At 42.5% G+C, this 27,756-nt stretch overlaps 1 protein-coding gene across 1 annotated transcript in view; it reads left to right on the forward strand.

Annotated features, from left to right (window-relative positions):
• Window positions 1-969: 969 nt before the first annotated feature.
• Window positions 970-27,756, forward strand: part of LOC110073002 (protein eyes shut homolog) — a 39,290-nt gene continuing 12,503 nt past the window's right edge. Inside the window, exons 1-3 of the mRNA XM_020781781.3 lie at window positions 970-1,532; window positions 3,798-3,972; window positions 9,727-9,899. Of these exons, the coding sequence (XP_020637440.3) occupies window positions 1,274-1,532; window positions 3,798-3,972; window positions 9,727-9,899 (607 nt within the window). The 5' untranslated portion in view covers window positions 970-1,273. The remainder of the gene's footprint in view (window positions 1,533-3,797; window positions 3,973-9,726; window positions 9,900-27,756) is intronic.

Consider the following 27,756-nt stretch of genomic DNA (forward strand, 5'->3'; position numbering starts at 1 on the left):
TACATGTGCATGAGCACCCCATGCACATGTGCGTGAGTGCTTTCCACCCCCAGCGAGCGCACTGTGTGCATGTGCGTGAGTGCCCCCACAAGCAATCTCTGCCCCCCTGCAGGCGCGCCACATACCTCCAACCAGTCTGCAGTTGGGAAAAGATTGGGGATCACTGTTTTGTTTTTATGCTGCAATTTGTGATTTTATTGACTGTTCCTATATTTGTATTTGTAAACTGGTTTGTAGGCATTGTCAGTTCAGCAGCATAAAGGTAACGGAAAAGGTAAAGGTTCCCCTTGACAATTTTTTTGTCCAGTCGTGTTCAACTCTAGGGGGCGGTGCTCATCCCTGTTTCCAGGCCATAGAGCCAGCGTTTTGTCCGAAGACAATCTTCCGTGGTCACATGGCCAGTGCGACTTAGACACAGAACGCTGTTACCTTCCCACCGAAGTGGTCCCTATTAATCTACTTGCATTTGCATGCTTTCGAACCGCTAGGTTGGAGGGAGCTGGGACAAGTGACGTGCGCTCACTACGTTGCGTGGATTCGATCTTACAACTGCTTGGTCTTCTGACCCTGCAGCACACGCTTCTGCAGTTTAGCCCGCAGCGCCACCACGTCCCTCCTCAGCAGCATACATAGATAGATAGATAGATAGATAGATAGATAGATAGACAGACAGACAGACAGACAGACAAAACAAAATTCAAATAAAATAAAATAAGGTAATTTACAATATAAACAGAAGTTTATACTGTAAAACCAAAGGAGCTAAATGTATTCAATTCTAAAGTAATCTGGAGTGCTGCACGATAATGTCTGTGTGTAAGTTTACTAAAAGATCCTCACTTTCAAAAGCAACCCCTCAATATTCTACACTGTTTTCAAGCTGATCTTGAAACTTCAGTCAGCTTTGGCAAATGCGGTGAGAACATGCTGCAATTCTTTTTAAAAGAGAGACAAAGAAAGGGGATCAAAATACTTTATCATAGCTGCACAAACCTAGAAGCCCTTTGAATCCATGAATCTGAAAATGAAGCGAATTAAGACTCCAGCACACCCCGTGTCTTGCAAGCAGCCATCACTCACCCCCCCTTCCTCATGCTTCTAGTCATGAGTGTTTCAGATTTTTTTATTTATTTATTTATTTTAGACTACACATCTCATATTTCGGTTCCACCCACAGCTACAGACACCTAAATATGGTTTACCTGGAGAAAAGCCCTAGCTTAGCTCTACCTTCGTTTTCTGTTCAGAAAGGCAGCTCCTAGTTAGCAGTCCCATGTGTAAATATTTCCTTGTTGATTTCTGTTGGGAAGCATCTAGGAACACGGTGATAAGACACATGGCTGTCCGAGTAACTGAAATTTTCTTTGTTTATTTGCTTGCTCCAAAGGTGGATGATCATGAAAACAAAACCATTAGGTCTCCAGGGAAGTTGGTTGGGCTCAACGTCTTCAGCCAGTTTTATGTCGGAGGCTACATAGAGTACATTCCAGAACTGTTACCCTATGGATCTCATTTTAAGAATGGTTTTCAAGGTAAGTAACCAGATTTGCAGTGCATCACTTTGCCTACAGTGCCGTTGTGTTGATATTCAACATGGTTTCTCTTTATAGGAAAAGCGTGTTTTCAAAGCAGGCCTCTGAGGAAAGCTGTCAGTTTTATATCAACTATTAGAAGCTGTTCAACAGCTATTCTCACAGGGCTGTATTTACGTTCAACTGTTTTTATTAAAATATTATACACCACAACCTCATGCCAGAGCAACTCGGGGTGGCTTTCAGTCAAATAGAAAAAGAATACTGTGAAGCATATAAATGAGTTAAACAGCAGTAGAACAGAAGCATTCATAAATGCAAAATGTTTGGGGCCTGCTGAGGAATATAAATCTCCACACATTGGCTCAGAGGGTTCCAATGCCCTCTCCAATAAATATCGGCTGAAATCATGTTGTGCAGTTCCACATGCAGAATGATGATGATGCTATCACCAGCAGGAAATCACTGCCAATTAAAGGCAAATTGCCATTGACAAGGAGCTCTGTGAGTTTCGTTTTTGGCTGTGGAGCCAGAAGTTGCCAGTTTGATTCCCTGTTGAGCCTCTCGGGAAAAGAGCCAGCCTGTGTGGCCTTGGGCAAGCTGCACAATCCCAGGAGGCCCCCAGAAGGAGGGAATCCTTAACCACTTCTGAGCACTTTCTACTTAGAAAGCCCCGAAAAGGGCCACCATAACTCTTGATGTGATGACTGACAATTATTAAAGGCAAGAAGAAATGTGCTCAAAGTATTTTGCTAAACAGAGAAATGACTTTGACTGTTCTTTAAAATACATGACTAACCATTTGGTTCGTTTGTTCAGTACATTGTTTCTGTATTTGTATGATGTGCCTTCACCCCAAATGTCAGCTCCAGTATCACCTTTCTTTCCATGATGACCTTATTGTAGTTTGGAATGTGCCATACTCTACTCGTATATTCTCAAGTCCTTTCCACCGTGCAATTAAGTGTTAATTCAGAAACAGAATACCCTTTTATTAGATATCAGATTTTAACGGAATCATCACGTAAGACCAGAAGAAGATATGACTAGCAAAAGTTATGAAACAATACTTGTTAGGTCTGAAGAACCTGGGGTAGTCAAATACACATCCTAGCCATGTGTGTAGATATCACAGAGGCTTGCAGAGAAAGACACCATCCGACATGCATGCAGAGTGTAGCAACAGTTAGAATTCAGGGAAAATAACTCACAAAAATTGTCAGTTCCACAACCTCACTCATACAACCATGGGCCTGTCCCAAATAGCATCTGCCCTCATCCATGCTGCAGGGCACACTTTATACCTTGTTTTCTGACCCAGAGTAGATGGTGGTGACCTGGGTGTGGAGGAACTCTCTGCCGTTCTGTTGTCATGGACAGACCATTATCTGGTGGCGTGTAGACTCATGGGAACTCACCGCCTTTGCAGGAGTGGGGGATGAACTAAGATGGTCCATCCTAGAAGGCTGATGGATCCAAATGGTTTCCTGACACCTCTTGGAGAATTTCCTGTTATTTTGGCAGGTGATTCTGCTGACGTCTTAGCTGATCTCTGGAATAAGGAAATGGCAAAAGACATGGACAGGATTGCTTCTAGATGTCGCCTCCCACAAAGGAGCTTCCTCTGAAGCCTGGTTTACCAGGGAGCTGGTGAAAATGAAATGAGTGGGATGGATGGAGGCTTGAGCAATGATGGCAGAAAACTTGAGTGCCATGTAAATCAGAGGGAGCTGCTTCAGTTCTAGATCAGTGTCTAGTGACAGTAACGAACTGGATGAGGGATTAAACTGAAACTTAATCCAGATAAAACAGAGACGGTCCTGGTCAGTCTAAAGACAGTTTAGGGAACAGGGAGCCAGCCTGTGCTGGATGATGTGACACACATACACCCTGAAACCCCAGGTTTGTGGCCTGGGTGTACTCCTGGATTTGTCTCTGAGCTTGGATGCCCAGTTTTTGATGGTGGCCAGGAGTGCCTTTGCACCCTTAAAACCAGTGCTCGAGCTGAGCCCATTCCTGGAGAGGATCTGATATGGCCATGGTGACACGTGCCTTAGTTACTTGCCAGCTGGATTACTATAATGTTCTGTATCTCGGACTGCCTATGGAAAATGTTTTGAAACTTCAGCAGGTCCAAAACACAGCTCTTGTTCTTCTTGTTGTTGCTGCTGTTTAGCCAAGATAGAATTTTAGAAACTGAACTGTGTCTGTCGGTCTTGAAAGCTTTCATTGATGTATATATCCCTTTCTCTTCTTTCTTTTGAGGTTGCATTTTTGATATTCTGGTTCGCGCTGGAAGGGACCAGAAGCTTAAAGCACCAGGCATTCCAGAAGGCCATCCCAATGCTGGGCGCAACATAGGACAGTGTGAAAAGTCTCTGTGCCAGTTGATAAAATGCAGAAATGGAGGGACATGCGTGGAAAGTGGCTCGACTCTTTAGTAAGTGTTAAAAGATTTGGGTCAACTCTACTGCATGACATTGCACCAAGCAATATGCAGGATTTCCCACTGTGGAAGTGAGCACTAGTTTCAAAAGGGCATTTGTCCTGCTATTTGGTACATTACAGAGGTGGGTTGGTTTCCTTTTTATTTTCAGCAACCACTCAATGTAATTGCTAGAGTGGACAAATTTGCCCCCAAGACACCCTAACCCATGACTTTTGTGGTGTGGGTTAGTACACTCACTGGGATCACTAGGAACATACTAAAATTGGGCCTTGCACCTATCAAAGCTGACAAGGCTCCTTCTGGTTTGAATTTCTGGTACCATGAAGTGGCTTAATCTGTGGAGGGAAGGAGAAGTGAAATTATTATGTTTTATGTGTGTGCTAGACCATTGCTGATGCACTGAATCCCTTAGATTATTTTTCCCTTGTGTGTAGTGCCAATCAAAACTGCAGCTGCAGGCAATTTCTCAATCAGTGCTACACACAAGGAAGATAATTTTTTAAAAAATTAACCTAAATGATTCAGTGCATCAGTGATGAGCTCACACAGACAAGAATATTAATTTCACTTCCCTTGCCCATCCGCAGAGAAGCAGAGAAAATGTTCTATTGATACAGACAGCGCTAGAGGGTCACTTGAGGTAGATATGCCATTTGGACACAAGGATCACACCACATGGCATACCGCTCCTCCCTCCAACCTCAAGTGACCTTCTTTAGACCACATCAGTTGCATCTAAAGGGCCAGTGTAGATGTGCTCTGAGGCACCATTTTGGACTCAGGTCAGGACATCAGGGACTGCACAGCAACAATGTGCAGGACCAATATAAACAGGAATTTTGCTAGTATGAGACCCTTTCTCCAATATTTCACCCCACATGCCCAAGTCATACTGTACATGTACACCCAATTATATAAATTGCACTATTTTCTTCCTGTCTTATACAAAAGTCCTTGTATATATTTATTTGCAAGTAAATAAAAACCTAGATACCTCTCCAGATCCTCTACCCACGTATTATCCCCTTTATCCCACAGCTTCCACCCATCTCCAGCACCTCCATTCCCTATCACAACATCTTCCTTCCTTGCCTTGTGTTCGCTTGGGCTTGAGTGGCCACTGCCCTATGGGGAATTTCTATGCATACAGCTGAGGTTGTGCAAGGAGTTGCACTTTTCGGCAAGGTGTCTGTTGCATGGCAGGTTGCATAACCGATTATGCAACTGATTGCACGCCCAGTCACACAACAGTCATCTTGCTAAGTAGCACAACCAATATTCATTTTGTGTATAGAAATCCAGAACACAAAACTGGTTTTTGTATGCAGCAACATTATGAGAGATTTCTGTCTGATACCTTCAATGGAGATGAGAAGCCTGTCGCCCTCTAGTCGTTGCTCAGCACCAACTCCCATCAGTCCAAGGCGGCTAATGGTGAAGAGTGATGGAGACTGTTGTTTGGTGTATAGTATATCATAGTGCCTTGAAAAGTCCTTGCCAGCAAGAATAGAATAGATCCTTCCATACTAGATGGGCCAATAATCGGTTTTACTATAAAAGCTATTTATATGATTGATATGGCTGTTCTCAATCCAGACCATGCTTAGATCTATCTGTGTAAACACCCAATAATCTTGGTTCACATTAAGTCACAGATCCAGTCCCTCTTGTGTTCTCTTCTTGCCACTGGTCCTAATGAATTAGCATAATCCTCCAAGTTGCCTTTGTGTAGCACATATGTACACATATGTGCATACAAATCTACCTATACCTTCCAGATTCTGCTGTACAGACTGGCTGGGCCGTGGGGGTTGTTTCCTAGGCAGTGGTGAGAACTTCAGTGGTGAGCCGGGACTAGGTTCTCGTCTCCGGCCAGCAGCAGATCAGAGAGAAGGACTGCCTTCCCTCATCCGTGGGTTGGAGGAATGGTCAGGACCTAGGAAGGGAGATGGTGGGAGTTCCTTTTGGCTGCTTCTGGCCAGAGGTTCCCAATGCCTGTTCTGCCATAACCTTTTATATAGAAGATCGCAAACTGAGGCCTACCGTCTGCTTTTAAACTTTGCTTAGACGACTTTTCACAATTATAATTTGAAATTTAGAAACATTTCTTTAGTGGTCCGTATCCTGAGTGACAGCTTACTTTTACAAAGGAAAACAGATGTTGCACAGCTTCCTAAGCCCTCCTGAAAACTCAGCCAAGGAAGCTTTTCAAAGACACGAGACAACAGGTTCTCTGTGCTTCCTGCCATGTCAAGCAATTGCTTCTCATCGGTGTTATTTTACTGCCCCCTGGGAATAAAACATCCATTCCTCTTCCCCAAATTTGCTCCTGTGAGGTTTGTTTTCAGACGTCATTTGGGGTCCCTAGAAATAATTGTCTCCTAGAGATTTTTCACTTTTGGAGAGATTACTTTATGGTGAGACAGCCACCTTTCTGATGTTATGCGCAGTGCATTTAAATGGGAGAGCCTGTTGCTATGGGGATGATCCTGCTGATTTAAGTAGGTGCATCATCACACATCATTCTTGCAGAAGGTTTTTGTTTTTTAAGTAAATGCCGCATTTTGCTTATCCATTGAGTAAACCTCTGTTTCCCATGTAGGAAGAAATAGGGTACTTCAAATGGACGTTCAGTCCTCGCAGTCACTTGTATCCAGAACCAATCACCCTTCCTGTCAAAAGGATTAGAAGGAGGTTTCTCCTGTGCAATAACAGCTTTGGTATTTAGCACACATGGTGAGGCTTGAACATTAATCCGATGTCTGGCTATTTCTTTGAATTGTTGAGAAATTAGGGCACTGCTCTGAGGCCAGATTCCTCACTTTGGATATCCGGATAACTTCGGCATATCTGAAGTGAGAGCAAAACAAAACGACAAAGTCAAAAGAGAATTCCAGAGTGAGCTGTACAAATCTGTTCCTGCTACACAGGCTAGCTATGACTCTGCTGTTGCATGGGCCACCAGTAGGCACAAGACACCCTCTGTAGATGATAAACTACCCCAGGAAAGCAAAGGGGAACTTAAATCTAGCCATGGGCCTTGGACTTCAAGGGCACAGTCACAGTGCCTCTCATACAAGTTAGGCAGCCTTTTTCTGTGGTCGATGTTGTCCTTCAGAAAGTTTTGCCCGACATTTGGTTATTCCTGTGACATGCTTTTGTTTTATATTATGTGACAATTGTGATAGGATGCAAGCAAAGTGCTGTGTGGGCACACACACACACACACACACACACTGCCCAATTGTTCTCATGGCTCTTTATATCTGAATCACATTCTCCTTTCAGTTATTCAGTCTTCCTGAGTACTGTATCTACCCTATAAGTATACTTTAGAACAGTGAAGACTGAATAACTGTCATGGCTTTTCTCAAAGAACCTAGTTCAGTGAGAGTGCAAGGTCTTCTTGAGATCCCCGGCTGCCACCCTCACTCTGAATTATAATTTTCAAGTTTTTGTAAAAAGAGAAAATAATTAATAATACAGTTTAGGGATGAATGCATCTATAAAATCTTCACCCACAGATTTCCTCCTTTTCCATCTCTGTCCAATATATAACTCCTTCCTTCCTTCCTTCGTGCAGATTTTAAATGGTATGCATTACTGAAAAACATTCCGCCCAATGAATACAGAATATTAAATTATTGTTTGCATGTATTTGAAATGGGCATCCTTTTGTTTGTGAGCTTTTCAAATGTGCTCATTAAAAAAGAACAAACCTGTCCATCAGTATGCAGACGGTGTCCTGCCCACAGACATTCCAAAAATTGCAGTATAGTTGAAGCATACACAGGCACACATCATTTGCCAGAGAAGATCCTTCACATGTCCCTAGACCTGCTGACAGAAGGAATGGCAAGGTGAGAAAGATCATGTGTGTTTGCCAACATCTGCTGTCTCATTTTGCTATGCCTCACTCTCACTTCCCCACTTCACAAGGGCCCTCATGCAGGAGCTACTGACAAAAGAAAGGGGAGGGGAGAACCATTAACCAGAATCTTAGCATTGGTATACTTTTGTAAATTATGGCAATGAATTGCCACTGAGGATTTGCTGCTCACATTCCCAGCCATATGTTAGTCATGCAACTTTATATGTGACCAGGAATGTGAGTAGGAACTTATTAATCAGTTGCAAATTGCCACCATAATACAGTATATGCAATTACTCTTATGCTGGCATAAATCATGAGCAGGAATCTGTCCACTGTGTGATTACCATCTGAGCATACTTATGTCTGCTTACTTTGTCCCAGACATGAGAGTCTTCGTAAATACCTGCTTGTACTTTTGAAATATATTAAGGTGTTTGTGTTGTGTTCAAGCATTTATTTATTTATTTATTTATTTATTTATTTATTTATTTATTTATTTATTTATTTAATTTAATTTATATGCCGCCCACTCTACCCAAAGGTCTCTGGGCGGCTTACAACAATTAAAATTCAATGCAATAAAATAAAATGATTAAAATACAATTAAAATACAATTAAAAAACAATTAAAATTGCCATCAGTAAGACCCACAGTTAATGTTATTTCAATTAAAAGCCTTCTGGAACAGGAAGGTTTTGACCTGGCGCCCAAATATCATCAGTGTTGGTGCCAGGCGAATTTCAGTTGGGAGGGCGTTCCATAGTCTGGGGGCAGCTGCCGAGAAGGCCCTTTGTCTACAAGCCATCCCTCTTATACTTCTCAATGTGGACATCTGCTCAAATAGAGGTTTTTCCCAACTTGCCTCTCATTATAGTGCTTTACAGCGAAATGGGGAATCACCATGAGGATAAGAAAGTGCCCTTTCATCCTTCGGAATGTGGGAGCTTGATGACAGGAGGGCCTCCTTTTGATACATGGGGTATCAGAAATACCTGTGCAACTAGTTCATTTTTTGATCCCTTATTTTGCTGTGCAGTTTATTTTGGGCAAGTATCTTGTTAGATTTCTTAACATGAATGGTTCAGTGAATTGCATAATAATGTTGATATTAGTGTCGCCTGTTAATGTTAACTGATCTGTCAGCATGCTGATGTTGCAGAGTGTTGCATTTCTGGTAAAAGTCAATTTTGCTATGCAGTAGAAGTCTGGAGATCCACAGAGGAGAACAGCGATAAGTTCCCCAGAATCCACCCCTTTCTTAAAATTTAAAATTTGTAAGAGTAAGAATAAAGGCACTTCTCAACTTACAGTTGCTTGAAATTACAGATTTGGCCATACTGTTTTCTTTATTGCAAAGTGTGCTGCTTCTAAAGTGCTACTTAGGAACACACTTTTTGCTTTATCGCATATATACTTAGCAACCAACTGAACAGATCAAAAACAACTGCCATCAACCCAGGAAAGAGAGGGAACGAGCACTCAGCAGAGAGGCGGAGCTCTCTTTTAATTCAAAGGCTGGAAGGAATGATTGGCTAGTGCTGGATAAATAGATAATCACCCCAGCCCAGAAAAATCCCTCCCAGTCAGTCACATAAACTACAGGCAGCATGCGAGATAGTAAACAGAGCGCCAACAGCTTAAGCTCATTTAAATGTTTTCTATGCTTTACACTGTAATAGAGTTGATGTTATATAGTAACACAACTCGGATCCTCCAGATATTGTAGGACCACAACTCTGAATCAGATAACATAGTCAATGATGAGGGTTTAGCAAGAACATCTGGTTGCTTGCCATGAATTCCTAAACATGTAATATACAGATAGGCCTTTTCTTATTTATATCATCTTCTTTCTTTTGTGTACCTGCTAGCTGTAAATGCCCCACTGGCTGGAAAGGAGCATTCTGCACAGAGACCATTTCTGTGTGTGATCCCGAGCATGACCCTCCACCCAAGTGTAAGCAAGGTTCCCCATGTGTCCCACTGCCTGATGGATACACCTGCCTTTGTCCGCTGGGAACCACTGGCATCTACTGCGAGCAAGGTATGGCAAAGGTCTCCAATGGAGAGGTGTATTGGGTTTTTACCAGAAAATGTTTCTTTTATTTGTTTCCTTTGCTGTTAGGAGGCCCATGTTGTTGTAGTATCACAGCAACAACATTCCTTGTTTTGCTCATTGCCTGATTTCTTATTATTGGAAGAAAAAGGGAGTAGGATCTGACTTGCATGGGTGTATGGTGTTGTTGAAAGATTTTGGTAGTTGTTGTCCTAGAACAGAGGCGTAAAACTTCTTTGGCCATATCGGCGTTATGGTTGCCCTCAAAAGCCGGTTGTATCTGTAAGATGATATAAATGTATCTACTCCTTATCATATTAAATACAATCCTCCTCATTCAATTATCACTTTCTGACTCTTCGCTGCTTGGAATGCTGGGATTAGAAGTCCCACTGGGTGGATTCCCAGCATCCTTGCTCCTGCGTATTGTATACCACACAGTAGCAGGCAACATTGCGAGGGCTACATGAAACGGCCCAGCGGGCCAGATTTGGCCGGCGGGCCTTGAGCTTGACACGTGTCCTAGAAAATGTGGCAGGCATAGAATGACAAAGTGATGGTGCCAATCCGTATCATGACCCTTTTCTGCAGATACAGTGCCTTTTATCAGAATAGGCTTTGATCACTTTTGCTTGGAAGACTTTCAGCAATTGACACCCAAGAAAGGAAGACATACTAATATTGTCATACTAATATTGGCTGATTCCGCTCAATTAAGGAAAAGTAACAGGGTTTGGACATATCGAAGAAAAGATGATTCTCACCACTTCAAAACAGAAAATGGAAAGCCACTTTGGAGGAGAGATCAGTGACCCTCGTGGCCATACATCACTATTTATCACTATTTATTTTTATTCTATCACATACATTGTGATACAATAGTGCCTGAACAATTAACTCCAACCCACTGCCATGTTTCTATTTTATTTTTCTCTATTTTAATATGTCTTCTTTTGTAGTTTTTGTAGCTGTTTTCCACTTTTTAAACTATTTTATTTTATCTTAATGTTATGGTTGTTATTGTACATTTACTGTTACGTTGTTGTCATTTGTTTGTACACCATCCAGATTAGCCTGGCATCCATATGGGTGGTATAAAAGATGAATGAATGAATGAATGAATGAATGAATGAATGAATGAATGAATGAATATTTTTTTCCAAAAAAAAAGTTTTTGAGAGTCAGGCATGGAAGAAACCAAGGTAGTATTCACTAGAGATGTCCTTCAGATTTGGAAATTATTTGGAATCCAGAATGAAGGAGTGATATTTGTCCATTTCAGAACCAATCCAAAACAATGTGAAGAAACCTGAAGTGTCACTCAAATTGAACTCTCCAGAGTGCTGAATATTCCTTTGGCATCTCATTTCACAGAGCGGAAAAATCAAAGGGAAACACTCGATTTTGGTGAATTTTGTTCACAAAATGAAAATAACACTTTGAAAGAACTAGGAAGCCATAAGCAAATGGATATTGACAGCTCACTCACCAATGAAAAGCCCAAGCTTTCCTGGAAACTCATTGAACCCCTGGGAGGGCTTAGATTAACACCAAAAATTTCCTTGTGCTATAATCACTGTCCATTTTGTGTCTTGGCAGAGCAAGGGATGAGTCTCAATGTGCCAAAGATTGCTATTTGTATTGCTTTCATTTTCAGTAGAATAGATGTTCTTTAAATAATCTTTTCCTCTTTTCTTTCAGGCAGCTGTAGCTCTCATTTCACATTACACTTTAGCATCCAACGTGTTGAGTGTTTAATTATGTGAATGTGCCACATATGTCTTGAGTCTCTTGCATGCAATTTGATAGGTCAGATTAGCATTAGGAATTCTATCACTCTGACCTGATTTTGTACTTTACTTCTACTGTTAGCTTTGAGTTTTGCAGCTCTTTTCTTTTTCACTGTGTGTGCCTGTGTTCCAAATGGGTCGGGTGGCCAACATGACACACAAGACGGAAATTAAAACACTCTACCCAAAGAGTCAGCAAAGCCGCTGTGACATTTGTTCTCCCTTCAACAAATGGTTTTGATGAGCAAATTTGAGTAAATTGCATGGTTCTCAGCACCATTCAGTGGGGAAAAAGGCAGGCAGGCAGTAATTAATGCCACTGAGTTTCTCGCCCCCATCCCAGGTCAGAGCCTTTTATTTTCCTTATTTTTCACTACTCAGACCCATACAAATACTCAAATATTGAAACACAAATTGAAACAGATGGGTTGCTATTTGTAAGATTAATACTTTGGACGGAATCAAAGCAGATGGTATCCACACATCCTTAATATTTACTTAGCCTTCCCAAGAGATCCTCTTGGAAAAACAGGAGTGTTGCGAAGGGAAGGGAGAGGGCATGGTGTCTCATAACTTTGGTTCGTAACCACTATCCTGCTTATTTTAAATTAAAATTAAAGACTCTAATTGTCATTATTATCTCAATGCCCGATATATTTCTTTCCTTAGTGGGGCTTTTTACAGCCGTGTTACCCCCCCCCGGGCATGAAATAAAAAACAACTAGGTTTCACACATCAGGAAATAACTGAACAGGCACTTAACGTCATTAATTAGTGGCATCCTGCGCTCTCATGTGATATGCTACAAGTACAAATTACTCACATCTGACCCATATTTCAGAATAGGCAGGAGAGAAATATGTGCTCCCTTAGTGGTGCTTTCAACAAACCCCATCAGTAAATATAACTCAGGAAGGCATAAACAGCAGCAATTGAGGCTTCAGTGAAAAGGCCTACTGTGTCTGCCTTAAAATCCTTGACCTCCATTTCCCCTTCTCTTGGCTGTGTGACTAACCGTCATGAGATTTTTCTAAGTACAGTTCTCCTTTTTTAAAAAAGCAAATGGTAGGCTAGAGGCAAGAGTTTGTTTGTCCAAACTAAACATCTCCACATCTCTAGATTCATGTTGGGTATAGAATCTGCAGCATGCAGCCCCAGGGGAGTACAAAACAATCACAGAGAATAATAGCTACCGAGGAAGGAAGGAGGGAAATGCATCAAAATATACCTGAAGATTTATGATGCACAAAGTGCCGTTTAACAAAAACGGGGAAGGGGGAACAAGCAATGAAAGATACTAGTAGAATTTTGCCGCCTGACCAAGGACAGACAAAGAAAGTGCCTTCACATTACACTAGAGCAAACTAAACCCACAGAGGACAAGGATGATCAAGAAGGATAATCTCATGGCACAGGAGAATGATAATTAGCTCAGTGGTTTAGGCACACAGAGGTTAGGAGTTCGATTCCCCAGTATGACCAGGGCTGGACTTGATGATCCATAGGGTCCCTTCCAGCTTTTCAGTTCTAAAATTATTAATGCGTATGCCAATAATTCTTTATTATAAAAGCCAGAAGGTGCTTTAACAATAATCATTGTTTTCTCAACCTGTCTATTGCATTTGTACGTTTCTTTCAAGTTGTTAAGTATTCTTGATGCTACAACAAAGTTTGGCACACATATGTTGAGATGAAAGACACAACATGTTGATGTGGTCATGCTTGCATAAAGGCTGGTACAATTGAAGTCCTCCATCACTTATGGTCATTCACCTGATGTGTGGCAATTGCTCATTCTTTGTGGGAAACCGTATGGCATAAATCTATAAGACATGGGAAATGCCTATCGTGAATTACATTTGTTTTGCATTGCGTTTGGAAATCTATTAAAGTGCTTTATCCATACCTGGAGCCGAATCAATTTACAATAGCATTCACAGGTATTACTAATCTCAAGTCTTTTATTTTAACCAGTGATTTCCCTTGCAGAGAAGGGGGGGAGTTGTGAATCCACAATTAAATATCTCAGTGCTTTGTTGTTCAATGAGTTGGCTATGAAGTGGACAAATCATGCAAGTATAAAGCCTCAGATAAAACTAGATGTCAATGAGGAATACAAACATGTGGAACATATATATATATTCCAAACTTTGTTTTCCAATGATAATAATAATAATAATGGTGCTGTCGAGTCAATTACAATTTATGGCAAGCTTTCCCAGGGTTTCCCCAGCATAAATTTTCAGAAGTGGTTTTACCATTCCCTTCTTCTGGGGAAAGCTCTGAGACTGTAGTATAGCTTGCCCAAGGCTGGGTTTTCTCCCAAAAGGCACGGTGAGAAATCAAACTCCCAACCTCTTGCTCTGCAGCCACGTATTTCAGCTCCATGAGCTATCCAGCCAGCAGTTTTCCTAAAATTTACTCTAGCAAACAGAGATTATCAGTATAGAGTAAACTGATACACAAATAATTTAAATTAGGGCTTGGGGGGGTTAGATTCATGTTGTACACCATTTCACTGGTCATAGTCATATGAAATGGATATTAGGGTTAGTAATCATGAACATGAATTTGACACAACTCTGGGAGGCAGTGGAAGATAGGAGGGCCTGGCGTGCTCTGGTCCATGGGGTCACGAAGAGTCGGACACGACTAAACGACGATGAATCATGGGTTGGATCCAAACGGTCTGTTCTTAAGACACAAGAGGACTCTTCCTCAATGGAAGGAGGCTTTGCATTGAAAAAAGAGACATTTTCCATTAAAGAAAGGGATCAAGCTAGTGTTGTGTGGCAGCTAAAGAGGTGCTTAGGACTGCAATGTGAATTATCTGGCACATCAGTTGCCGTCAAGTTAGCCTCTTGGTAGAAAAGAGAGCTGTTTCATTTGTGTGAAGGTTAAGAAGCTTATGGGATTGAAATACTTTCTTAAGATTGTTAACATCACCCTCATGCTTCCTCTCCAAGTTAAGATTGTTTTGACTGGAATATCTACAAGGCTCTTTCTCATCCAATAGCTGTAAAGGTTAGGGTGCAGCCCCTTAGCTCATAATATTCCAGCCCCAATTCTAAAGCTAAACTCGAGCCAATCTAAAACTCCCTAGTCTGACATTGTAGAAGAAATCCATTTTCAACAGGCTCCAGCAGCCTAAGAATGTGAGAAAACCAGGCAAATTTCTGTAGCTGATCACGGAACAAAGGAAGGCTAATTGCCTTAGAACAAAGGAGTTGACGGCATGGATGTTGAGCCAACGGAGCCTAAAGGCAACGCCCTGGTACCTCTTTTTATTGACCTAGCATGAGTTACATAGCATGTTGTGAGAGAGACAGATAGGATACTAGTTACCTAATCACAACTAGGATTGGCTGAAATAACTCTTTGATCTTATGCTCTACCTCTAAGCGAAAGGGCAGAATAAGAGGTTACCCCGCCTGCTGGCAGCTGCCACTTCCTGCCAGGAGTGTACGCACACCACTAGAACAGAATGCAGCTACAGCCTTTAAGCAGAAGTTTCCCACAAGTTTCAAAAACCTGTAAGGTTTGATGCAAGCTTGAAGAAGAAATGATGGCTGATGAACCAAACAAGAGGAATTTATCCTGAGGAAACACTCTGTGGATGTAAACTAAGTCTGTCCATATTTTTTAAAAAAATGAGTAAGCTGTACATACATGGTAAATAACAGTTATGTGTTGACTAGGCAAACTGTCTCAGTTTGCTGCTTTTAAAATTTAAGAATAAAAGAATTATTAGTAAAGTAGACAGTTCCATGTGGTCTTCAACAAGCAAGCTCTTTCATTGTATGGACCTTGATACTACTACAGTTGTTCTTAAATGGCAATCAGTCTGAGCAACAACAGCCCTGTCAAACCCTTGCTATGTATTTCAAAGCAAGTGCTCAAGACTTTAGAAAAAAAGCTGCTTTCTGCAGTGGGCTTAGGATAACCAATCCTAAAGAAATATACTTTGAAGTGAGCACTGTTTATTGCACCATATTTTTAACCAGGCAAAAGCAAAAGGAAAATAAAAAATAAAAAAGAGGAAAACATTGTGGCACCTTAAAGACTAACTGCTGTATTTTATTGTGAGCTTTCATGGACACATCCACTTTTTCAGTAGACTTGCTTATGAAAGCTCACAATGAAATACAGCATTGAGTCTTTAAGATGCCACAATGTGTTTGTTTTCTTTATTTTTTAATTTTTCTTTTGTTTTTGCCTGATATGCTAGCAAAGACTAACATGGCCACCCCTTCTAAAATTACCATTTTTAAGCAGTTTTTTTCTAGAATGTATGCTCTTGTGCAGAATAGATTAAAGACTTGCCAGTGTTCGAAAGCCACTGCCTACATTGCATTCCTTGGAAACACGAAATCAAGTTCTTGAGATTCTTCCTTGACATTCTTGACAGCTCTTTTGATTTTCCCTAATATGTAAGGATGCAACAATTCTTCCAAATAAATAGATGTTAGATAAAATCAGCCTTAAACTGTACCTGAGTAAAAGGAGGCTATTGTTCTTTAGGCCTATCTTGAGAAGACTCGCTGATAAAGGCTATGATACCTGAAAAAACTGGAGACAGAAGAGATAGAGGAAGACCAAACATGAGATGGACCAATTCAATAAGGAAGACCAATAGCTTTGGATGTGCAAGACCCAAGCAATGCTCTTAATGATAGGACCATTAGGAAGTCATTGGCTGGAATTCTACTAATTTCACCTAATGGTATAATGTCATAAACCTTTCAGTGTCAAATTGCCGTGAGTTAAGAAAGTGGCGTAGGCACATAGCTCATGCTGTGGTCACACCAGCACAATGTCCCCTTGTGGTTCTGTGGCTTTTAATCACATTCCTGTCAAGCTTCTAGGTCACTTGGCATTTATCCTAAGGTGGGCATCCCAATGTGTTTTGGGGTTACCAAGTCATTTCCTTCCAACCCAATAAGCGCCTAGAGCTCCTTGACAGAAGTTAACTGACGCATCGACACAAACGCTGAGGGAAACTAAAATAAAAACATTTGAAAAGGACATGCATGGAGACAGTAGTTCAAAAAAAGTTGTGATAAGATTGTTCTCACACTTGGCAACACAACTTTTTTTTGGTAAGCTCTGCAACAAAGAAAGTAGAAGCCTCTGGCCAAGCAGGAAACGATCCACAGTTAGCATGCTTTCAGGTTAATGATTCGTTAATGGCCGTGCATCATGTGACTGCAAATTTAAACTGTGAAATCAAAGGGGGGAAAGTGGAAGACATTTCCTTGGTGTGAGCATAGCCACAGTGCGTGCTAGGAAATGCCTATACTAATTTCTTAAATTGCACAATTTCATCACTGAAAGTTAGTGCCAGTGGCATTACAGCAGTGGAAATATACCATAGGAACCTAGGCCCTAATTCATACAGTCGCCATGTGTTGGAACCAACTTAACAGCATTTAACAACAACAACTCTCCCTTCCTTGATTTGGAATCAGATTCAGAAAACCAAATGGCTCAAACAAAAAAGAATTTTTGTTCCATGCCCCTTTTTGACTCGCTTGTGCTCCTACTGGTATTGTCGGTCTGCACAAGGGTCTCTGTACTCAATCCTGCTTTCCTCCTTCCCACTTGCCTACCCTGGTGATAATGGGAACAGTTGCAAAGACATGTTATTGAAAGCTTGCCTATCCAGGAAAACAAATACTGTGGCAGGACTGTCCAGTTGACAAGAAGTCAGAACCCAGGCTATCCAGTATCCACAAGAAGAACTTAGTCTTCCCGGGTACACTGTATATTTTGCAAGTTCTGTGATTCCTGGTGTAACATTACTTGGGGAGTGAGGAGATTTCCTTTAAGAAGCCTGCCAGACCATCAGGCCAGATAAATGAAGAGGGAAAGAAAAATCAGTGATGGAGAGCAGTTCTCTCTGACTTAAACTAGAATGTGAACTGGACAAGAACTCACCAGAATAAAATCAATAGGAAGTAACACATTACAAGGTTTGTACTAAGAGCCGTGAAATTGTGGTGGATCCAGTGATAGTTTATTGCCTCTCGTCCAGTCTGTTATCTCCGCCAGATAACACTCAAGGACTTGTGCACTGCATCACCTGCAGACGAAGAAAAGGAGAGATAGAGCTGTGTGTCATCTGCATATTGATGACATTCGTTTGGTCGTTTATTCGTGTCCGACACTTCGTGGCCCCTTTACGGATTGCTGCCTTGTCGTGGCGAAGGGGCTTGAGTAACTCAGAGAAGCTATGGGCTATGCCGTGCAGGGCCACCCAAGACGGACAGGACATCGTGGAGAGTTCCGACTAAACGCAATCCACCTGGAGCAGGAATTGGCAATGCCACTCCAGTATCTTTGCCAAGAATGCCCCATGATCAGAAACAAAAGGCATATTGATGGCAGCCAACTCCAAATCTCTGGATGATGTCTCCCAACAAATTCATATAGATGTTAAAAGGGATCCAGGAAATGGCCAATCCCTGGGGAACCCCATAACAGAGGTCCCAAGACATGGGCATTGTCTCCCCAAGCTGTGCCCTCTGCAAACGGCCCTCCAGGAAGGACTTAAACCATTAAAAAATGGTGGCCCCATGTCCTAAAATTGATAGTTGCCTCAGAAGGATACTGTAGTCAGTGGCATACACAAGAAGGAGTGACACCTGGCCAGAATGAGTTAGAAGATGTTGCGCTACACCAGAAATGAAGATGGTAGAAGCCATGCTTGAGAGGAATGACACCACTGGATACATAACCAAATAGTGCTGACCAAAGATGCCTTTTGTTTCAGTAAAAGTTGGTAGCATTGTGCCATAATGAAGGGCATTCTCTAGATGGCAGCAGAGGACAAAAAACTGTATGATTTAAAGCACAGTTTGGACTGTATGTTTTATTGTCCCTGTACTGAGCTCATGGGGAGGTTTCTGTGATATGTCTGATACAGAAGCAGTGAAAATAAAGGGATCTTTTTTAAAAACAGGTGACAGGATCAGAATGCAGGTTTATCGAACCCAGCATCCTGCTTCCCTACTGAACAGCTGGATGCCTGAATGAAAAAAAAAATCAGCTTTAAGAAGTCAATTCTGTTCTCTTGGGAGAAGTGGAGATTCATGAAGACAAGGTGTTATGTGTCAAAATGATCTCACCAACTTCTGTTTAAATTTTTTAATACTCGTCATGTCTATGGATGCCTTGTACAGAACTTGTTCTGCATAAAGTGACTGAGGAATATAGATTATTTATGAACAATCTTTAAAGTGACATTCCCTTGTGGGACCCAACTCTTCATACCCCTCGTTAGAGAACAATTACTATTTCTTCGTACTCTGTGCTTCCCATTTTTTAATCAATGAGATATCTGTAAGCTGACTTTTCCTCTTATACCATGACTTTTACATTTACTTCGGAGAGGAATTTTATCCCAGGTTTTCTCACTGCTCAAATTCACTGTACCTACAGGGCTAGCTTTAACTGCGTACTTGCTGACACGGTCAAAGTGCTCTGAAAAGTTTCTGAGATTTGCGCTTACATGTTGAAACTCCTTCAAAAACCTTTGTTCTTCTGTATGCTTGACAGCCTTACCTTTAATAATATTTTCTACCAGTTTACTCAAAACAAACATAACATCAGCTGTCCTATAAGCACCAGTGTGGTGTGCTTTGGTTCTGGTGAGATGTAGTGGATAGAGTTGACAGACTAGGATGCTGACGAACAGGGTTCAAATCCACACACACACACACACACACACACACACACACACACACACACACACACACACACACACACACACACACACACACACACACACACACACACACACACACACACACACACACACACACACACACACACACACACACACACACACACACACCCCTAAATGCTTTTTTTCAAAAACTGATATTTCTAATCCTCTGGTACAAAGGAATGATCTTAGGAAGTTATATATTTCTTTTAGAAGATTCGCACTTTCACAGCACTTTGAGAGCTCTCGGGTGGATGCTATGTGGTGTTGCTTTTTTCCCTTTTCTCCAGAGCTTGGAGAGGTTACTTTTTCAGGCTGCAAGTCCCTGTAGTTATGGGTTGATTAGGAATTTGGGGCATCAGAGTCCAAAAATTAACTTGTCCAAGTTCTGGATGTTTGTTGATAACTTCTTGTATTATCACTAGTTTTTCAGGCTCGTTTCTTCACCTACAGATGTCTGCTCTACATCTTCAGTTCATTCCACTTTTCTGCAATCTCCTTCAACTCCAATAACAGTAATAAGTCATCAAGTCAGTTCTTACTTATGACAATCCTTTCCAAGGTCTCCTAGGTATTGAGTACTCAGACGTGGTTTATCCTTCCCGTCTTCTGGGGAGGGCGACACCTGGGACTGTGCAACTTGCCTAAGACTGCAGTTCATCTTTAATTTCTTTCTTCAAAGCAACTTCTTTCCCAGCTGGTTTCTCACTGTTGATTTGTTTCGATTTTTTGTTTGTCTCTATGTTTTTAGTAACATGCTCCTCAAACTGAATACATAGCACACGCCTTGTATTTGTGGCATATTTGAAAGGGATTATTCTTTCCTTCTCAAAATTGCATCAATATTGAAATAAATATACAGAAAAAGTGCATGTCTAGGTTGTTCTACTCCACTGAATCATGCGCCTTTAAGAGTGCACACATATATTTTCAAATCTATATGTTTAATTTGTAATCTCTTTGTCCATCCTCCTGTATTAATGGATTCAAATGGCCAAATATGCAGCATCATTAAAAATTTCTGAAAACATGAAGATATAATTGGATAAAATTATCCAATATAAAGCCAGAGTATTTCAGCTGAATTTCATTTTTGAGATATGGAAGACTTCTTGAATATTAATTACCGGTGGAGGTCTAACGGTCATGAATCCTATCCATGGGTACTCAGTTGTGAGGCTCACCATGATCAATAGGCTTAATTATCAGTAAATATATATAGGATTTCAGCTGACTAGTCACTCAGAAGACTTCTAACCTTGCAATAATATATCTGTACCTGTATGGCAGAGGAGCACACTGCTTCAGAAGGTGGCAAATCGATTCTGCTTTGAAATTTTTAGGCAAAAGTTGTAGCCCATTCTCAAAGATGCTATAGGACTCAATTCCCAGCATCAACAAGGAGCTGCGCTAGATGATGATGATGATGATAATCATTATCATCATCACCACATAGTACTATAAAAGTTGCAGATCTCAGAAACCACACCATCAGAGGTACAAAAAAAAGGCAATATTAGGAACAGCATACAGTGGTGCCTCGCATTACATTAATTCATTCCAGCGAAATCGCTGTGGAACGAAAAAGTTGTAATGCGAAAATATAAAGCCCATTGAAACGCATTAAAACCCCTTCAATGCGTTCCAATGGGCTGGAAACTCACCGTCCAGTGAAAATCCTCCATAGGGTGGCCTTTTTCGGTGGCTGTCTTGTGATGAATCCATCCCAGAAAACAGCGGGGAGCCATTTTATTTACCCAGTGGCCATTTTGAAACTGCTGATCAGCTGGAGGAAAATCGTCGTTTTGCGAAGAATCGGTTCCTGAAGCAGGGAACTGATCATCGCAAAGCGAAAAAAATCCCATTCAGACCATCGCTTTGCGATCGCAATTACGACAGCATAAAAAGATCGTCGTAATGCGGTTTCGTTTTAATGCGGGGCAATCGTAAAGCAAGGCACTGTGACAAACCCAGACCTACTGGGATATGCCACAGTTTCACTAAGCTGCCACCAACCATTCCCTATAAGAAGTCACACAGACCAGGGATGGATTTTCAACAAATAAAAGAATAAGGTTTATTAAATACAACACACAGGGAAAAATAAAAGAATCAAGTGAATAAGATATAGTAACGTGGCTTAGTCTCATTCATACATGCACACAGTTTGGTTCACACAGAACACTTAACTTGAAGCACAGACCCTGAACCTATCAGTTCTGGCTAACCATACAGACACCTGAACCTATCAGGTTGGTACTGACTGACACACAGTAGTACCCTGTCTGACACACAGACTCCCACACCAGCTTCTTCTTCCCAGCTGCTGCTTCTTCTCTTCTCAGCGTCTCCACACACGCTCCACATATATATACAGTACAGCCCCTCCTCCTGATGTCCCGCCTTCCACTCCCCATAGGATGGAACTTTCCCTCCAAACCCATGACAGACAGGTAACATCAGTGCTGTATGTAACACCTCCCCTCTTTATAAGTTGTTTTGTAGGGGGAAAGCTAACGTGCTTTTTCCCAAAAAACAACCTGAATCCAAAACATACAAAAACATTTATACATACAATATCATACTTACTTATACTTACATTCTAAGTTAACCATATCAATTAGGCATTTAAACATTTACCATATACATTACATCAAGTTACCTTTATTCATACAAACCAAGTTCAAAAAACAGGTACATTTAACTTTTTGTCATCAATATATATACATAGTCCATGTTTCTTTCGCCGTCTTCATTCTTCAGGTCTTCTTGACAAGGCGTCAGCAACACAGTTCACTGACCCTCTGACCACCTTCACTTCAAAGTCATAGTCTTGCAGGTTTAAAGCCCACCTCATAAGTTTACTATTGTGGGTTTTCATTGTCTTTAACCATTGCAGTGGTGAATGGTCAGTGCACAGAGTAAAATGTCTTCCCCAGATGTAGGGCTTGGCCTTCTGGATCGTGTAGACTATTGCCAGACACTCCTTCTCCACGGTTGCCAAATGTCTCTCACCTTTCTGGAGTTTCCTACTCAGGTAGGACACTGGATGCTGGTCACCATTCTCATCCTCCTGGCAAAGAACCGCTCCTACCCCGCTGTTAGACGCATTGGTGTAGATGATGAACTCCCGGTCGAAGTCTGGAGCACGCAGCACTGGATAGTTGATGAGCGCCTGCTTCAACCTCTGGAACGCCTCCTCACAGTCGCTGTCTTTAACCATTGCAGTGGTGAATGGTCAGTGCACAGAGTAAAATGTCTTCCCCAGATGTAAGGCTTGGCCTTCTGGATCGCGTAGACTATTGCCAGACACTCCTTCTCCACGGTTGCCAAATGTCTCTCACCTTTCTGGAGTTTCCTACTCAGGTAGGACACTGGATGCTGGTCACCATTCTCATCCTCCTGGCAAAGAACCGCTCCTACCCCGCTGTTAGACGCATCGGTGTAGATGATGAACTCCCGGTCGAAGTCTGGAGCACGCAGCACTGGATAGTTGATGAGCGCCTGCTTCAACCTCTGGAACGCCTCCTCACAGTCGCTGGTCCACGGGATGCGGTCATCAGCCTTCTTCCTCGTCAGATCGGTCAGCGGAGCCGCAATCTCGCTAAACCTCGGGATGAACTTTCTGTAGTAGCCCACCAACCCAAGAAATGATTTGACTTTTTTCTTGGTGTTGGGTCTGGACCAATCACGAACAGCTTCTATTTTGGCCTCTAGGGGTTTTATCACTCCTCCCCCTACCATGTGACCCAAGTATTTTATTTCTGGGCTACCCAGCTGACACTTGCTCTCTTTGCAGAGCCTAGGCCAAAGCACTTCCTCCCCTGGATTAAAGCACCTCTCCCTGCCTTCCTGGTCATCCCAAGCTTTCTTTCTGACCTTTTGAGCTTGCAGGGTCTCTGCTGCTAGCTCTAGGTTTCTCTTTAAGTCATTCCTTAAAGTGCCTATATATGTCACAACGTCTTGTGGGTCATCCTGGGTGATCTGCTCCCAAGTTTGTTTGATTAAATCAAGGGGCCCTTTCACCCTTCTCCCAAATAAAAGTTCGAATAGACTGAACCCGGTACTGGCTTGTGGCACTGATCGATAAGCGAACAAAAGGGGTTGCAGCTTCTGGTCCCAATTGTTTGGATTCTCTGCCAAGTAAGCCCTAGTCATGCGCATTAGAGTCCCATTGAACTTCTCAGTTAACCCATTACTTTCAGGGTGATAGGCAGTGGTTTCCTTGTGCTTAATTCCACAGATTTGCCATAAGCGTTTCATGAGCTTCGATGTAAATGATGCTCCCAAATCTGTGATTATTTCTGAGGCAAATCCCATCCTGGACATATACCCCACCAAGGCATCTGCCACTGTGTTAGTTTCAATGTTAGTCAAGGGAATGGCTTCAGGGTACCTCGTGGCATGGTCCACAATGGTGAGAATGAACCTGTTCCCCCTCTTTGTGGCCTTGGGCAAAGGTCCCACAATATCCACCCCTATGCATTTGAACGGAGTGTCAATCACAGGCAAAGGGCACAACTTTGCTTTGGTCCTGTCACGGCTATTCCCCTGCCTTTGACACACATCACATTGTTTACAGAACTCCCTGATCTGCTTCCCTATGTCAGGCCAGTAAAAATTCTGTGTGATTCTCTCCTGTGTTTTGTTCACCCCTAAGTGTGCAGCAAACATGTCAGAGTGTCCCCTTTGTAAGATCATGGGGCGATACTTTTCAGGTACCACTAGCTGACTTGTGATCCCATCTCCCCCTTTTGAGATATTCCTCAGGGTCTCCCTATACAAAATCCCCTTTTTCTCTAGAAATCTCACTGGGGTTTCAGGTGTTAGCTGGGCGTCAGTCACCTGTTCAAAACACTTTTGGAGAGTGGCGTCTGCCTTTTGCTCTTGTCCAAATCTGCTGTCTGTGGTTAAGGTTTCCACCACAGCTTCTGAACTCCCCCCACCTGCTTCCGTCTCTGGCTCATCATTACCCCCCTGAACTGTCCCCGTGGTGGCTTGTGAGCGTGTAATCACTAGCACCCGTTTCACATGTTCAGCCAGGTCATTTCCCACGAGCACGGCTGCTGGCAGAGTCGATGAAATTGCTAGCCGCCAAACTCCCCTCCAGCCTTGAAAGTTCACAGGTACCTCTGCTACTGGCAGTGAGATCACCTGCCCCTCAATCCCTGCCACCTTCATGCTCTCATTTGGGATTACATACTCCCTAGGAATAATATCTGGATGGCACAGGGTCACCTGGGAACAAGTGTCCCGCAGCCCCCTATACTGATGGTCAAGTATTCCTACGTCCACCCCTGCTGTTTCAAACAACTGAGAATCTGTTCTCACCAGTAGGCAGCGCCTGACCTCTACCAGAGGACCATTTTCCTCAGCCTGATCAGCAGATGTAGCTGTTCCAGATTGAGTAGCCATGGCAACAGGCTCCCTCAGTGACAATGAGCCTTGCTCTTTCTGGACACAGAACACAGCTTTTGGCTTGGTTGCACTCGAATCCTGAGGCACAATTCCTTTTAGCTGCTTTAATTTCTCACACTCTGAGATTAGATGGCCCTTTCCCTGACAGAAATAACATTTTCTGGTGTATTTTGAGTCTTTCTCATCTTGTTTTGGTTTTCCCTCCAAAATCTGAGGTCTTGGTTTCATGTCTGAGGGCTTCCCTTCACCATGGGCCCCTCCCCCTTGCTGGCTTTTCCCTGGTCCCTGAGAGTACTTGCTGTAGGTTTCTTTAGGTTTCCCCATCGCTTTCCCCTCACCCAAGGGCTTTCTTATTTGGGAAATAAAATCTGCGATCTCGGCTGCTTCTGCCACAGATTTTGGTTTCCTTTCCCTCACCTGGAATTTCAGTTCCCCATGCAGGACTGAATAGAACTGTTCCAGCGCTATCAAGTCTTTGAGCTGCTGAAAGGTCTCTGTCCCCCCCTGAGATAGCCATTTCTCTAGCAGCCTCACCAATTGGGCCCCCACTTGGGTAAAAGTCTGCTCTGGTTTCTTGGTGATTGACCTGAATCTTTGCCTCAGCTGTTCCGCATTTATCCCATGTCTTGCAAACACCAGTTTTTTAAACTCTGCAAAATCTCTCATCAGTTCCTGTGGCATCTCTGAATAAACTTCAGCAAGGCTGCCACTGATTAAAGATCACATAATGGTCATCTTCTCAGTTTCCCTCACTGAGAAGTCCACAAACGCTCTTTCCACTAGGGAAAAGAACACCTCAGGACAATCTCCCTTGTGGTACACAGGGAATTTCTTCAGGTCAGCTTTAGACAATTGGCCTCCCTCAGAAACCCTATTGTTATTATTGTTCTGATTCATCAGTTCCAGTTTTCTTAACTCAAACGCCATTCTTTCTTTTTCCAGAGCAATTTTCTCTCTCTCCCTCACTAATTCAAATTGCCGTTGTTTCTCTCTTTCCCTTTCCTCCATTTCCCTCACCCTCAGTTCATGCTGTTGGGCTATGAGCAATTTTCTGAGTTCTGGGTTCTGCTCTCCTGTGCTGTCACCCTGCACTGAGCCAAATTCATCCTCAGAACCTTGGTCAACCTGGGGGTCTTTCACTTCACCCATTTCTGCCATTTGGCTTCGAGTCAAGGGCATACTCCCCCCCAGAACAGGCTGCTTTCAAAAGTCAAGCCTCAAAATAAAACGACCACTTTTTTTTTTTGCCTCAGAACCAGCTTTCTCTATAGATTGCTGCTGTCCTTCAGCACTAACTTGCAACAGTTGCGAGCTAGAGTCTACCCCCCTCTGCTGGGCCTCTCAGCAGGCAGGCTAAATCACTTCTACTTTACAATTTTGCCTCAGCTTTTTCCCGCCAAAACAGGCTGCCTCAGAGCTCCCTAATCTAGCCCCCAATCTGAGGTTACACGTTCTTCTACTAGTGCACCTCCCCGTGAGGCACACCTAGAAGATTACCTACGCGCTCTCAGATTGTCCCTGACTAGACCCCCCTTGCTCTGGGCACACTTGCCAAGGCTTTGCTGGACCACTGGACAACTGGACCAGTCGTATCCCACCGCTGCCACCAATCAATGTGACAAACCCAGACCTACTGGGATATGCCACAGTTTCACTAAGCTGCCACCAACCATTCCCTATAAGAAGTCACACAGACCAGGGATGGATTTTCAACAAATAAAAGAATAAGGTTTATTAAATACAACACACAGGGAAAAATAAAAGAATCAAGTGAATAAGATATAGTAACGTGGCTTAGTCTCATTCATACATGCACACAGTTTGGTTCACACAGAACACTTAACTTGAAGCACAGACCCTGAACCTATCAGTTCTGGCTAACCATACAGACACCTGAACCTATCAGGTTGGTACTGACTGACACACAGTAGTACCCTGTCTGACACACAGACTCCCACACCAGCTTCTTCTTCCCAGCTGCTGCTTCTTCTCTTCTCAGCGTCTCCACACACGCTCCACATATATATACAGTACAGCCCCTCCTCCTGATGTCCCGCCTTCCACTCCCCATAGGATGGAACTTTCCCTCCAAACCCATGACAGACAGGTAACATCAGTGCTGTATGTAACAGGCACCACTGTACTTTCTGAGCCAATATTTAACAGATACTTAGGTTTTTAGTTAAAACTTGTACCTGTTATATAATACCAGTCAATGTTTTTATAATTTTGACTGTGCCTGGAGTTTTATAATCATCATCGTCATCATCTGCTATCAATTCAATTCTGACTTATGGTGACCATTTTCAGGGTTCTCTAGGTGTGGAGTACCCAGAGAGGGTTTAACCTTCCCTTCTTCTGGGGACACCCTGGGACTGTGCAGCTGGCCCGACACCACACAGTCTCTTTCTTCTCCCAGGAGGCACAGCAGAGAACTGACCTTTCAGTCTCTGGTTCTGCAGCCAAGTGCCCAACTCACAGGGTTATCTAACTAATACCTCCATCCCCAAAGAAGAAGCACACACAGCCCCGTGAGCTCAGTTCACCTCTAAAACAAAGTGAGAGGATACCAACCAAAGCTTATTTTGGAAGCAAGGGGTTTAGAAGTGATTTAATAACCACATTTAGTTACTCCTTGTTTCATTTGGAGGAGATGGCACAGTCCCCGAGGGATCCCAGGGCCAGGGGAAAAAAATCCATCGTTAATGGATTATTAAATCTGATCACTTTTCTACTTCCCACTGTGATATAATAGATCAAATGATGGGCTAGGGCTCAAATCTCAGCTCAGCCATGGAGACTCAGGGGTGGCACCGGTGAAACCATTCTTTAAATATCTCACTTAACTTGAAAGTTCTGTTAGGGTTATTATACGTAAGTTGTGACTTGATCGCATATAATATATACAAGT

The sequence above is a fragment of the Pogona vitticeps genome, chromosome 1 (assembly GCF_051106095.1).
Source record: "Pogona vitticeps strain Pit_001003342236 chromosome 1, PviZW2.1, whole genome shotgun sequence".
In the NCBI taxonomy this organism is placed as follows: domain Eukaryota; kingdom Metazoa; phylum Chordata; class Lepidosauria; order Squamata; family Agamidae; genus Pogona; species Pogona vitticeps.